Below are 14,277 nucleotides of genomic sequence, written 5' to 3'. Positions count from 1 at the left end.
GAAACATATAAAATTCTTACAGGGCTTGACAGGGTAGATGCAGGGAGGATGTTTCCCCTGGCTGGGGAGTCTAGAACCAGGGGTCACAGTCTCAGAGTAAAGGGTCGGCCATTTAGGACTGAGATGAGGAGGAATTTCTTCACTTAATGGGTTGTGAATCTTTGGAATTCTCTACCCCAGAGGGCTGTGGAGGCTCAGTTATTGAGTATATTCAAGATTTTTGAATATTGAGGGAATCAAGGGATACGGGGATAGTGCAGGAAAGTGGAGATGAGGTAGAAGATCAGCCATGATCTTAATGAATGGCGGAGCAGGCACCAAAGGCCGAATGTCCTACTCCTGCTCCTATTTCTTACGTTCTTATGTACCCCTCCGTGATCTCTGTAATCTCCTCCAGCCTAAAATCCTCTGAGATCTCTGTAACCTTGTCCAGCCCTACACACCTCCGAGATCTCTGCGCTCCTCCAATTCTGGCCTCTTGAGCATCCTTGATTATAATCGCTCCACCATTGGTGGCCATGCCTTCAGCTGCCTGGGCCCTAAGCTCTGGAATTCCCTCCCTAAACCTCTCCGCCTCTCTACCTCTCTCTCCTCCTTAAGATGCTCCTTAAAACCTACCTCTTGACCAAGCTTTTGGTCACTTGTCCTAATATCTCCTTATGTGGCTCGGTGTCAAATTTTCCTGTGGAGAACCCTGGGACATTTTACTACATTAAAGGCGTTCTATAGATGCAAGTTGTTGTTGTATTTACCATGAGCAACCAAGAGTGTGACTTGATTTCACCCCTGAACGGCCTGGCTCTAATTTTAAGGTTCTGCCCCCTTGTTCTGGACTCCCCCCCACCAGAGGAAATAGTTTCTCTCTATCCACCCGATCAACTCCTTTAATCATCTGAAACACCTCGATTAGTTCACCCCTTAATCTTCTAAACTCAAGGGAATACAAGCCCAGTCTGTGCAACCTGTCCTCGTAATTTAACCCTTTTAGCGCCGGTATCATTCTGGTGAATCTGCGCTGCCCCCCCTCCAAGACCCTTATATCCTTCCTGAGGTGCGGGGCCCAGAACTGAACACAGTGACTCCAGATGGGGTCTGACAAGGGTTCTGTACAACTGAAGCATCACTTCCTCACTGTTGAATTCCAGTTCCCTTGAGATTCCATTAGCCTTTTTTGATTGGCCTTTGTCTCCGTGCAGTAGCTTTTAATGACATGTGTACATGGACACCTAAGTCTCTGTGCTCCTCCACAGCTCCTGCACTCTCACCATTAAGAAAAGGGGCCATTCAGAGGCACGGTCACCGTATACTGCAACGAGCAATCACCCACCACATGGGCTCCAACAAACCCGACAGCTTCTACAGGCCAGCTACTTATAGGCTCCATATAAAAGCACAATGTTCTCATAAAGGCAGCATTTTTATGTAGAATTTACAGCACAGAAACAGGCCATTCGGCCCATCAGGTCCGTGCCGGTGTTTATGCTCCACTCAAGCCTCCTCCCACCCCACGTTATCTCACCCTATCAGCATATCCTTCTATTCCTTTCTCCCTCGTGCATTTATCTAGCTTGCCCTTAAAATTGAATGTTAAGGCCTTCTATGAAGTTGGTGTTTCTGTTGGGGAGAATTTTCACAGCTTCTCCTAAATCTCCTGAAACCCTGGAGAAATGGGACAAAGGACCACTTTTAGCCGTTCACGCGTTTCTCCAGAGCCTACGCCAATCTTCCACTGAAGTTACATCGGGAATTTGGGAGCAACATTCGGAAATTCCTGCCCTGTGTTTTTAATTGAGAAAATGAAGTGAAAAGTCAAGGCCTGTAGCGCAGCACCGCGGCTCAACACAACGCAGGGAAATCGAGCAAGTCTTTAGCACCTTATCACATCCTCAGGATGCTCCAAAGCACAACTAATGGACCACTCTGGATGTACAGTCGCTGCTTTATGTGGGGCAGGGACTGGTGACTACGTGACACCAAGCTTGAGGTTTAACGAACTGTAGACTGTAGGAGGAAGGGGCGACCGAGGGAGGCGAGGACAATGACCCTCGCATCAGGACACTGACCCTCAGGCATCAGGACACTGACCCTCAGGCATCAGGACAATGACCCTCAGGCATCAGGACACTGACCCTCAGGTATCAGGACACTGACCCTCAGGTATCAGGACACTGACCCTCAGGCTTCAGGACACTGACCCTCAGGTATCAGGACACTGACCCTCAGGCTTCAGGACACTGACCCTCAGGCATCAGGACACTGACCCTCAGGTATCAGGACACTGACCCTCAGGTATCAGGACAATGACCCTCAGGCATCAGGACACTGACCCTCAGGTATCAGGACACTGACCCTCAGGCTTCAGGACACTGACCCTCAGGCTTCAGGACACTGACCCTCAGGTATCAGGACAATGACCCTCAGGCATCAGGACACTGACCCTCAGGTATCAGGACAATGACCCTCAGGCATCAGGACACTGACCCTCAGGTATCAGGACACTGACCCTCAGGCTTCAGGACAGTGACCCTCAGGTATCAGGACACTGACCCTCAGGTATCAGGACACTGACCCTCAGGTATCAGGACACTGACTGTAGTGTATGTACCCGTCTACCTTTAAGGGAACGATTGAGTGTAACCGTTCACCTTTAAGAGAACTACTTTAGGTGTGGCACTATTTGATTGGCTTCTGTATACGGTAATACCGACAGTGACCACACCAGTATATAAGTGATGTTACAGGATAACTAGGGCAGATTCGCCCTGACCTCTGAATAGTAAAGACCTGTTTGTTTGTACTTCAAAAGTCTGTGTATTTATTTACTGCACAACCCACAGACTTTACAGTGGCGACGAGTCCGATCGTACCCTGCGGCAAGAATAGCAAAGTAGCAAAGAGCGTCGAAGAGAGGCAACCGCCCTCGTCGTGCTACCAAAAGAAAACACGAGGCTACAACAACAGAAAGTGTGGTACTTTACGGAAGCTGGAAGACTAGCAACAAAAGCTTCATCAGCAACAGGCACTGATTACCCTGCTACCACGGTGTGGAGTGAGCCGACCAGCAAGAAACAAGGCGGCCGAAGAGACTGTGAGTAGGGGAAGGGGTAGAAGTATCCGGAGGAGAAGGGCAGAGCACTCGACCTCGGTCGAGGGGGAGCTGTACCGGCCAAAAGGCGGGTCCAACGGCGTCGGGTGACAGCCGGACCGCGATCGGCGGGAAAAATCCGGGCAGCGACCGCAGCCACGAAGCGCTGAACCTGCGAGTAGGCGCGGGAGGAGAAACCCAGCCGCAGCCGGGGAGGGAAACACCGGTCTGCGAGAGGGCTGGGGAGGCGAACGGGAACCGTGCGGGTGTGAGCCGAGAACGGGGAGAGAGACTGCGCGAGAGCCAGTCCAGCGGCTGAAATGTTCTCCACCTACGGAGTACCCAGAGCCGGTAGAACCGAACGTGCGGGAGAGGGAGAGACAGAGCCGAGCACGGAGAGAGAGAGAGAGAGAGAGAAGGGAAGAGCAGGAAAACCGCCATTTTAGAAAAAAAAAGATAATAAATAATACTTAAAGAAATACTGTGCTGCTTCAAAGAAAGAAAGATGCCTAAGCGAGGGAATATTAACGATTTTAATTCTGAAATAGAAGACTGGGCCACGTACGTGGAACGCATAGAGATCTATTGCGAAGCCAACAAAATAGAGGAAGACGACAAGGCGATAACATTGCTAAACTCGATGGGGGCAAAAACATATGGGCTCTTGAAGCATCTAATAGCACCAGCTAAACCAGCGGATCAGACCTTCGAAGAAATTGTGGCTGTGCTGAAGGACCACTTGAACCCCACACCGTTGATGCTGGTTGAACGATTCAAATTCTACGCAAGAACGCAGAGGAAAGACGAAAGCAATGTGGAATACTTGGTCGAACTGCGTAGGCTAGCGAAATACTGCCAGTTCAGAGGGAATCTGACAGAGGCACTGCGGGACAAGTTCGTATGCGGATTGTCCAAAGAAGGAACGCAGAAGCGACTACTGGAAGAAAACGACCTCACACTGGACAGGGCTGTCCTCATAGCTGCATCACACGAAGCCGCAGCGAAAGGAACGGCCGAAATGCAGCTAAAGGCGGCGGCACTCGGGGTGGACCAAATTACTTCGAGCACAACAAAATGCTACCGTTGTGGGAAGACCACGCACGACCAGAATCACTGCTGGTTTAAGAACCAAGAGTGTCGGAAATGTGGCAAACTGGGTCACATCGTGAAGGTATGCAGGTCCGGGAAAAAGACCAACAATCAACGGAAGCCACCACAAGAAAAGTACAACAAGGTACACAAGGTGGCTGAAAAGAGTTCAGACGAACAGAATTCAGACTCAGACCCAAACAACCAGGAGCTGGGTAGTCTGAAGATCCACAATGTGGGGAAAGAAACTGATCTACAAACGATTTGGGTCGTACTAAAAATAGCTGGAGTCCAAGTATGAATGGAGCTGGACACTGGATCAGCTCTATCAGTCATCAACCGAAGGGACTACCACCGGCTGTTCTCTCACATACCTTTGAGAAATACCAAGTTCGTATTACAGACATACACGGGGCATAATGTATACCCCATGGGGAAAATAAGAGTCAAGGTGAGAGATAGAGGGAAAGAACACCCAAGAATGAATTTGTACGTATTACCTGAGGGAGGACCACCACTTCTAGGACGGGAGTGGATTAAGAAAAAAGACATGGAATGGCACTACCTAAAAGCCATAATGAAGGAGGATTCGGTGCAAGCTATCAGCTCAGATTCTGAGATGGATGACGATAAGACCAATTTAAATATGCATGACAAGGCTAAAGGGGACTTGCTGACGATGGGGAAGGAAACAAAGACATGCAGAAAGACTTATGTCACCAAGAAGAATAAAGTTACAGAGCAGAACTCCAGGTTGACAGAGAATTCTGAGCCTGTTCAAGCTAAGGATTCATCCACGACGGAAGAACACCGAGCTCGGACTCAAACTTATGTCAAAGTACGACAACAATTAGAACAGTGGAGTGACCGTCTCATACAAGAGATGAAAAATATGGAAAAGTTCTGGGACACTGAATGGGAGAACCTGGAAAGACAACAGAGACAGCTAGCTCGAGAAAAGAGCGACCATAGAGCCATCATGGCCAAGTACCGATCACATCTCCCTGAAACTGTTCAGGAACTAGACTATTTACAGAACGACCTAAAGGAAGAGGAATCTTCAGGAAGCCAGGATTTTATCCCAGTTCATCTCTACGACTCGTTGCAAGCAGAGTGTAACAAGTTGAAGGAACAGTATGAACGGGCCCAGACTACAATCCTGGAAGGGGTTAACTCGGCAACCTCCGAAAAGCTAGTTTTAGTGAAAGCATATGAACAACTAAAGTTTGAACATGAGCGAGAATTACAAAGGCTGCAGGAAATGTTTGACGAGCTCCAGGCCAAGACAGACTCATCGGTAGAGATTCCATCTGTAGATGGAAAATTAGAGGTGGAAGACATAGCAGAACGTGAAATTCAAGATGTCCAAGAACTCGTTAAATTATTGAAGGAAACCCAAGACAAATATGAGGCGGCAATGGCAGAGGTCCAACAACTTGAAGAACATATTCAACTAGGAATCCGGGCAGTGGAAGGAAAGGCCACTGGAAGGAACACAGAGACTGTAGGAATGGCCCCTGATCAGGAGTTAGAGAACACCAAGGCGCAATTTCTTCGAGCGCTTAAAACCAAAGGACCGGAGGAAAGGAAGGTGAAAACATTGGAGGGAAAGGTGGATGAAATGGAGAAGGCGCTAATCCACAGTGTCCCCGTAGAAGAGTTAACGGCCAGCCAACTCTTATACACGCTGAGGGACAAGACTCCAAAATGGGAACACGAGTTTCAGGTTTCAAAGGGAAAGAATTCGGAGCTTCCAAAAGTCACGGAGAGAGCTGAGGGGGCAACACAGCTTGCACATGGATGTCAAAAGTATGCTGAATTACGTCAAGGGGAGCAGAAGAATGCGGAAACAGCTACTTCAGTAGAAGGATTAAATAGCCTGATAACGGAATCCCCGATGGAAGGGAAGGTATTGAACTCACAAATGAGGCCAGGCGTGAAGGAAGGGCAGACATCCCAGGAAGAGCGGGATGAATATGAATGCTTGAAGAAGTCTTTTCAAGAAAGATGGTCAGAGAAGGAACCACCGTCGGCTAACGTCCAGTTGGATAAGGAGGAAGTAGAAGGGCCCCTCACTGGCCTAACTCAGGACGACTCCGAATACTATCATGACCTATTGAGTGACACTGAATATTACGAGGATCTGGTCTGCTCAGTTTGTGATGAAAACTCCCAAAGTACAGAAATCCGCATGAAGCACTTAAGGTCTAATGAACATAGAGAGTTGGTGGCGCTACAGATGGCCGCAGAGAAAGGAGCTCCGAGAGTTTCAAAAAGGCAGAAAAGAAAAAGAAGAAGCAGGGGATAATAACTGTCTAAAATACTATCATCTCAGGCGGGACACCATGAAAGGAGCTAAATTAGTTGAAAACCTGAAAATTATCAAGACAGCCAGTTGGTTGTAAATGTCCGCACTGCTGGTTCAACAGGACGGAAGGTCAAGCTGTTACGTTAAGAAAAAGGCTATGGAGGAGTCACGCTAGCCATGTGAACCGGCTACACCAAAGAGATGCTGTTCGGAATGAGTCAAGATCAGAGACTGAATCTATGAACTGTTTCCGCAGAGACTGAACCTGTGAACTGTTTCCACCGAAAGTATATCTGTAAACTGTTTTATATGATGTTGACTCCACCGGAATTATCTCTGTAAATTGTTTGTTCTCCACCGAGAGTATATCTGTAAATTGTTATGTGAAGTTGAAGATATGTATGTTTAACGGGGACCCTGTAAGTAATAAGCTAAAAAGGGAGGATTGTAGTGTATGTACCCGTCTACCTTTAAGGGAACGATTGAGTGTAACCGTTCACCTTTAAGAGAACTACTTTAGGTGTGGCACTATTTGATTGGCTTCTGTATACGGTAATACCGACAGTGACCACACCAGTATATAAGTGATGTTACAGGATAACTAGGGCAGATTCGCCCTGACCTCTGAATAGTAAAGACCTGTTTGTTTGTACTTCAAAAGTCTGTGTATTTATTTACTGCACAACCCACAGACTTTACACTGACCCTCAGGCTTCAGGACACTGACCCTCAGTTATCAGGACACTGACCCTCAGGCTTCAGGACACTGACCCTCAGGCTTCAGGACAGTGACCCTCAGGCTTCAGGACAGTGACCCTCAGGCTTCAGGACACTGACCCTCAGGCTTCAGGACAGTGACCCTCAGGCTTCAGGACACTGACCCTCAGGCATCAGGACACTGACCCTCAGGCTTCAGGACAGTGACCCTCAGGCAAATGTACATCAACATTCTTAACATGAGATGCCCTCGTACCTTGGGTTGGTGAAGAGGTGCAGCTGGTACCAGTGCTGGGTCAGTGATGTAAGTCTTCTTGGTGGGAGATGGTTGATGATAGGCGATAGGGCTAGGTCCAGGAGCGGCGTGGGTATAGGCTGCCTCTGGTCTCCAGGTATTCTGAGCTCCGTATGTTGGGTCACCTGCGTATCCGACTCCATATGCTGGAGCCATGGGCCGATGGTCTTGGTAGCGACTTGGTGAAGGAGCGTAACCGTAACCGGGATCAGGGTATCGCGTGGGCGGTGGTCCATATCCAAGGTCTGCAGGGCGAGGCTGGTGAATGTAGTGCTGGATCGGTGGAGCTGGCTCGGGTGACCTGGTCGGCTGCAAGTTATACTGCTGGTACGGAGAGGGGGCACGCTCTTGCCCTGGCTGCTGCAGTCCCGGTGGCAAGAAGTTGGGATTGGGTTGTGCCGTTTTGACTTGCACGTTGAAGGCAGGCCGGGCCGGAGTGGAGGCTGTGGTGTAGGAGGCTGGAACCGGCTGTGGCTGGCTCTTTGGACTCGTGGCCACGCTCTGTGTCACATGGGGCTTTGCGGCCGTCTTCTTGGTGGCTGTTAGAAGCGGCTGAGAGGGGATGACCATCCTCTGGTGCCCTATCACCGGACTGTGAGAGGCTGTCGTTACCGGAGTTTGTAGAACTGAGGAACCGATGCTCGAGCTGACTCCGTGACTCTGAAATAGAAGAAAAAGAGTCACAAGGATGATACCAGAACTGAGAGATTATACCTATCAGGAAAGATTGAACAGACTGGGGCTGTTTTCTCTAGAAAAGAGAAGGCTGAGGGGTGACCTGATAGAGGTCTTTAAGTTTATGAATGGGTTCGATTGGGTAAACGTAGAGAAGATGTTTCCACTTGTGGGGGAGACCAGAACTCGGGGCCATCGATATAAGAGAGTCACTAATAAATTCAATGGGGAATTCAGGAGAAACTTCTTTACTCAGAGAGTGGTGAGAATGGGGAACTCGCTACCACAGGGAGTGGTTGAGACGAGTATAGATGCATTTATGGGGAAGCTAGATAAACACGAGGGCGAAAGGAATAGAAGGATATGCTGATAGGGTGAGATGAAGAGGGGTGGGAGGAGGCTCGTGTGGAGCAGAGACACCGGCACGGACTGGTTGGGCCGAATGGCCTGTTTCTGTGCCGTACATTCTATGTAATTCTATGTAAAATGGTAAAATCAGAAAGCACTGAGCAGGTCTGCTCCCCGGGGGGTATCACTGTGTGTGCGCGTGTTGGACACACTGAACATTTAATGGGCTAGTCAACATCTGCAGGAAGGCAACACAGGCACTAAAATCCCATTTCGTTATAGAGTAATCTAAGCTGCTGGAAAAATATTGGCACAGTTCGAATTATCTGAAATATAAAATGGTACCCGCTGATAGTGGGGCCAGGGGACATCAATGGGAATGGAAATTCACAACAGAGGTCTGGAAAACCATCCACACTCAAAGAGTGGCCTCTCTCCAAACTTATCCCACCAGGCATCGCAGGCCTGACCCTCCCTCTGTCCCTGACTGGATTACTACTACCTGTTCCCCTCGCCCTCAGCGTCCTCTGAACCCAGACCCGAAGCACCAGTCAGCGCTCCCAGGAGAGGAGTGGCAGAGACAGAAAGGAGGACTCCATCCCCATTGTGATCCCAGAGCTGAGCTCAGCCTCTGCCGGCCTCGCCTCTTGCTCCAGTGTTTGATTGATGGGATTGTGAGGGAGCCACAAGTTCTCAAGGTAGCACATTCTGCGCGCAGTCCGAGCCTTGTCAACAGTCCGGGATCGAGGGGTTAACCGACGGATTCAATCACACCAAAAGGGCTTTGAAAGCAGAGCAAGGGATTGTTGACAACACGGGGTGACCTCTGCTGACAGGTCAAGTTCCAATCCCAGTTCACAAGCCACGGTTGTCTATCTGTTGGGTGCTGAGCAAGGGGAGCCCACTTTCACCTTTATACACAGTCAAGCTCTGATCGACTCAGCTCAGTCTAGTCCCAGAAAGGGCAGCGGAGAAACAAAGGATAGAATCATAGAAGGAGGCCATTCGGCCCATCGAGCCCGTGCCGGCTCTCTGCAAGAGCACTTCAGCTAGTCTCACTGCCCCACCACAGGGTAACTGTGAATACTGGAACTCGAACAAAAACCAGTAAATACACAACAGTGTCTCGCTCCGTCACTTCACAGGGCCGTTCAGAGTCCAGCACATTGCTGTGGGACTGGAGTCACAGGCCCAATCTGGGTAAAGGTGGCAGCTTTCCTTCCATGAGGACATGAGTGAATCAGTCAAAAATCAAAAATCTAGCGATCTCAATCATGAAAGCTCCAACTGACCCCCAGCTTCCACACTCTGATTCTAAGGTTCTGCCCCCTTGTTCTGGACTCTCCCAGCAGAGGAAATAGTTTCTCTCTATCCACCCGATCAAATCCTTTAATCATCTTAAACACCTCAATTAAATCATCTGCTAAACTCAGGGGCATACAAGCCAATTCTAAAGGGGGTGCATGAACAGAGAGACCTGGGGGTATGTGTGCACAAATCGTTGAAGGTGGCAGGACAGGTTGAGAAAGCAGTTAAAAAGGCTTATGGGATCCTGGGCTTCATAAATAGAGGTATAGGCCTAGAAATTCAGTTGCCTTAGCGCCGCTTTTGAGGCGCTAGAGGGACTAGCGCCAGAGTTATGGCCAGTTTAAAAATTCCCTGGGGCCCTAAATCGGCGTTGCACCGGTAGCGCTGCGCCGGCACCGATGACGTCATCGGTGTGCGCAGCGTCCCGGTTGCCATGCCGACGGGCCCTAGCGCCGAAATTCAGTTGCGGCCGCCTCGCCCGTGGCAGCCGCAACTAAGACTCTGGCAACAGAGTCTTGCATGAGTTTGCGCCGGCGCATTAAAGGCCCCGCGGCGGCCGGCCGCTTTCCCGCCGGCCGCCTGCCCGCAGCTCCCTCCCCGGACTTCTCCCCCCCACCCCCCGGAACAGATGCAAGCCCGGCACTTGTCCGAGGTGCCGGGCTCATTTTTAGACAGATTTGCGCGGGCCGCGGCCGGGTGCAGGCAGCTCCTCCTTAACGGAAGGAGGAGGCCTGCACTTCCCGAGCCTGCCGCACCGCATCGGGTGCCGCAGCGCCGGAATTGCGGCGCGAAACGGCAGTTAGCGCCGATTTACCGCCGCAAAGACCCTTCAGTAGCGCCGGCAGCCGTTTGGGCGCGGCCCTGCTGAATTTTTGGCGCGCGCAGGGGGACTTAGCGCCGGCACTAACTTCCGGCGCTAAAGCCCTGGCTAAGCCAAAACCCAATTTCTAGGCCGAAGAGTCCAAAAGCAAGGAAGTTATGATGAACCTTTATAAAACACTGGTTCGGCCCCAACTGGAGTATTGTGTCCAATTCTGGGCACCACACTTTAGAAAAGATTTACAAGAATGATTATAGAAATGAGGGACTTCAGTTACATGGATAGACTGGAGAAGCTGGGGTTGTTCTCCTTAGAGCAGAGAAGGTTGAGAGGAGATTTGATAGAGGGGCTCAAAATCATGAGGGGTCTGGACAGAGTAGATAGAGAGAAACTGTTCCCATTGGCAGAAGGATCGAGAACCAGAGGACAGAGATTTAAGGTGATTGGCAGAAGAACCAAAGGCGACATGAGGAAAAAACTTTTTTTACGCAGCGAGTGGTTAGGATCTGGAATGCACTGCCTGAGAGGGCGGTGGAGGCAGATTCAATCGTGTCTTTCAAAAGGGAATTGGATAAATACCTGAAGGAAGAAAATTTGCAGGGCTCCGGGGAAAGGGCGGGGGAGTGGGACTAGCTGAAGTGCTCTTGCAGAGAGCCGGCACGGGCTCGAAGGGCCGAACGGCCGTCTTCTGTGCTGTAACCATTCTATGATGCTATGATTCTATTCTAGTCTATGCAACCTGTCCTCATAATTTAATCCTTTAGGCCCTGGCATCATTCTGGTGAATCTGCGCTGCACCCACTCCAAGGCCAATCCATCCTTCCTGTGTGTCGGAGCCCAGAGCTGCACCCAGTTACTGCAGGTGGGGTCTGACCAGGGTCCTGTACAGCTGAAGCATCACTTCCTCACTGTTGAATTCTAACCGGTTTTGAGATAAAAGACAACATTCCTTTAGCCTTTCTCATTACTTTTTCTACATGTGCACTGGCTTCCAGTGATTTGTGCACATTCATTATGTGGCAGTATTTGAGATATTTTGGAGATGTGATTAGGTGGTATGTAAATGCAAGTATTATTGTAAAGGATTAATTCTGATAGGCTCCACCAACAGATACATACCGTCAGAATTTAAATATATCTCCTATATTTTTAAATTTTCAAAGATTAGGAAGTTTTTTGTCTATTTTCAGATTTTTACTCAAATATGTTTTGTTTATTGCATCAAATAAGGATCTCCACCCTCACTAAAAGCACCGACAACCGTCGATCAGCTGTAAAAAACTACGAAACCACAGACACAACGATTATTGAGACAGGTTCTCATCGACTCTGTTCCAATCTAACCCACATTAAAGGGGCAGTCACACTTTAAAGGGGCAGTCATTCTTTCATCAGAACATAAGAAATAGGAGCAGGAGTAGGCCAATCGGCCCCTCGAGCCTGCTCCGCCATTCAATAAGATCATGGCTGATCTGATCCTAACCGCCAATCCACTATCACAGAACCATCTCCTGAATCTAACGGAATTAGACACACGAAATAGGAGCAGGATCAGGCTACACGGCCCCTGGGCCCGCTCCACTACCCACAGGGCCATGTCCGATCCGAACCTAGACTCATGTCCAAATTCCTGCCCGCTTCCCGTAACCCTTAATTCCCTTTACTTCTAGGAAACTGTCTATTTCTGTTTTAAATGTATGTAATGATGTAGCTTCTACAGCTTTTTGGGGCAGCATATTCCATGGACCTACCACCCTCTGAGTGAAGTAGTTCCTCCTCATCTCAGTTTTGAAAGAGTAGCCCCTTATTCTAAGACTATGCCCCCTAGTTCTAGTTTCACCCATCATCGGGAACATCCTCCCCGCATCCACCCAATCCAACTCCTTCACAATCTTATATGTTTCAATAAGATCGCCTCTCATTCTTCTGAACTCCAATGAGTAGAGTCCCAATCTACTCAACCTCTCCTCATATGTCCATCCCCTCATCCCCGGGATTAACCGAGTGAACCTTCTTTGTACTGACTCGAGAGCAAGTATGTCTTTTCTTAAGTATGGACACCAAAACTGTATGCAGTATTCCAGGTGCGGTCTCACCAATACCTTGTACAACTGAAGCAATACCTCCCTATTTTTATATTCTATCCCCCTAGCAATGAAAGCCAACATTCCATTGGCCTTCTTAATCACTTGCTGCACCTGCATACTAACCTTTTGAGTTTCGTGCACCAGGACCCCCAGATCCCTTTGTACTTCAGTACTTTCCAGTTTCTTGCCATTAAGATAATAACTTGCTCTACGATTTTTCCTGCCAAAGTGCATAACCTCACACTTTCCAGTATTGTATTCCATCTGCCAAATCTCTGCCCACTTACTTAGCCTCTCTATGTCCCCTTGCAGGTTTTTTATGTCCTCCTCACTCACTACTTTCCCTCCCATCTTAGTATCATCTGCAAACTTTTATATGTTACACTCGGTCCCCTCCTCCAAATCGTTAATTGACCCCTGCGGAACACCACTAGTTACTGATTGCCAGTCTGAGAATGAACCATTTATCCCAACTCTCTGCCTTCTGTTAGATAGCCAATCCTCTATCCATGCCAGAATATTACCCCCAATCCCGTGATTTTTTATCTTAAGCAATAATCTTTTGTGTGGCACCTTGTCAAATGCCTTTTGGAAGTCTAAATACACTACGTCCACTGGTTCCCCTTTATCCACCCTATATGTTACTTCTTCAAAGAACTCCAGCAAATTTGTCAAACATGACTTCCCCTTCATAAAACCATGCTGACTTTGTCCTATTAAATTATGATGATCCAAATGTCCTGTTACTGTCTCCTTAATAATGGACTCCAAAATTTTACCTACCACAGATGTTAGGCTAACCAGTCTATAGTTTCCAGCCTTCTGTCTACTGCCCTTTTTAAATAAGGGCGTTACATTAGCAGTTTTCCAGTCTGCCGGGACCTTTGCTGAGTCCAGGGAGTTTTGGAAAATTATTACCAATGCATCCACAATCCCTACCGCCACTTCCCTCAAGACCCTAGGATGTAAGCCATCAGGTCCAGGTGATTTATCCGCCTTGAGTCCCATTATTTTACCGAGTACCACTTCCTTAGTGATTTTGATCGTGTTTAGCTCCTCCCCCCCTATAGCCCCCTGTTTGTCCAGTGTTGGGATATTCTTAGTGTCTTCTACTGTAAAGACTGATACAAAATATTCATTCAGTGTTTTTGCCATCTCCATATTTCCCGGTCTCATCCTCTAAGGGACTAACATTTACTTTAGCCACCCTTTTTCTTTTTATATAACTATAAAAACTCTTACTACCTGTTTTTATATTTTTTGCTAATTTACTTTCATAATCTACCTTCCCTTTCTTAGTCAATCTTCTGGTATTTTTTGCTGTCTTTTAAAGTTTTCCCAATCCTCTATCCTCCCACTAGATTTGGCTACCTTATATGCCCTTGTTTTTAGTCGAATACTATCCTTAATTTCTTTACTTAGCCACGGATGGCTGTCTTTTCTTTTACACCCTTTTCTTCTCAGTGGAATATATTTTTTTTGGAAGTTGTAAAATAACTCCTTAAATGTACACCACTGATCATGTATCGTCTTACCCTTTAATCT

The 14,277-nt window shown here is 48.3% G+C and overlaps 1 protein-coding gene across 2 annotated transcripts in view; it reads right to left on the bottom strand.

The window, feature by feature from the left end:
* Positions 1–14,277, bottom strand: part of LOC147115369 (lipoma-preferred partner homolog) — a 377,893-nt gene that overhangs the window by 132,101 nt on the left and 231,515 nt on the right. For both annotated transcript variants that reach the window (XM_085989630.1, XM_085989631.1), the window contains exon 4: positions 7,456–8,154. In XM_085989630.1, coding sequence (XP_085845756.1) covers positions 7,456–8,064 — 609 coding nt within the window. In that variant the 5' untranslated portion in view covers positions 8,065–8,154. The remainder of the gene's footprint in view (positions 1–7,455; positions 8,155–14,277) is intronic.

Source organism: Somniosus microcephalus, chromosome 6 (genome assembly GCF_052327205.1).
Source record: "Somniosus microcephalus isolate GS21.2 chromosome 6, FLI_Smic_1.0, whole genome shotgun sequence".
Taxonomy (NCBI): domain Eukaryota; kingdom Metazoa; phylum Chordata; class Chondrichthyes; order Squaliformes; family Somniosidae; genus Somniosus; species Somniosus microcephalus.
Note: the sequence above shows the minus strand (reverse complement) of the source record. Positions and strands in the feature narration are given on the sequence as shown.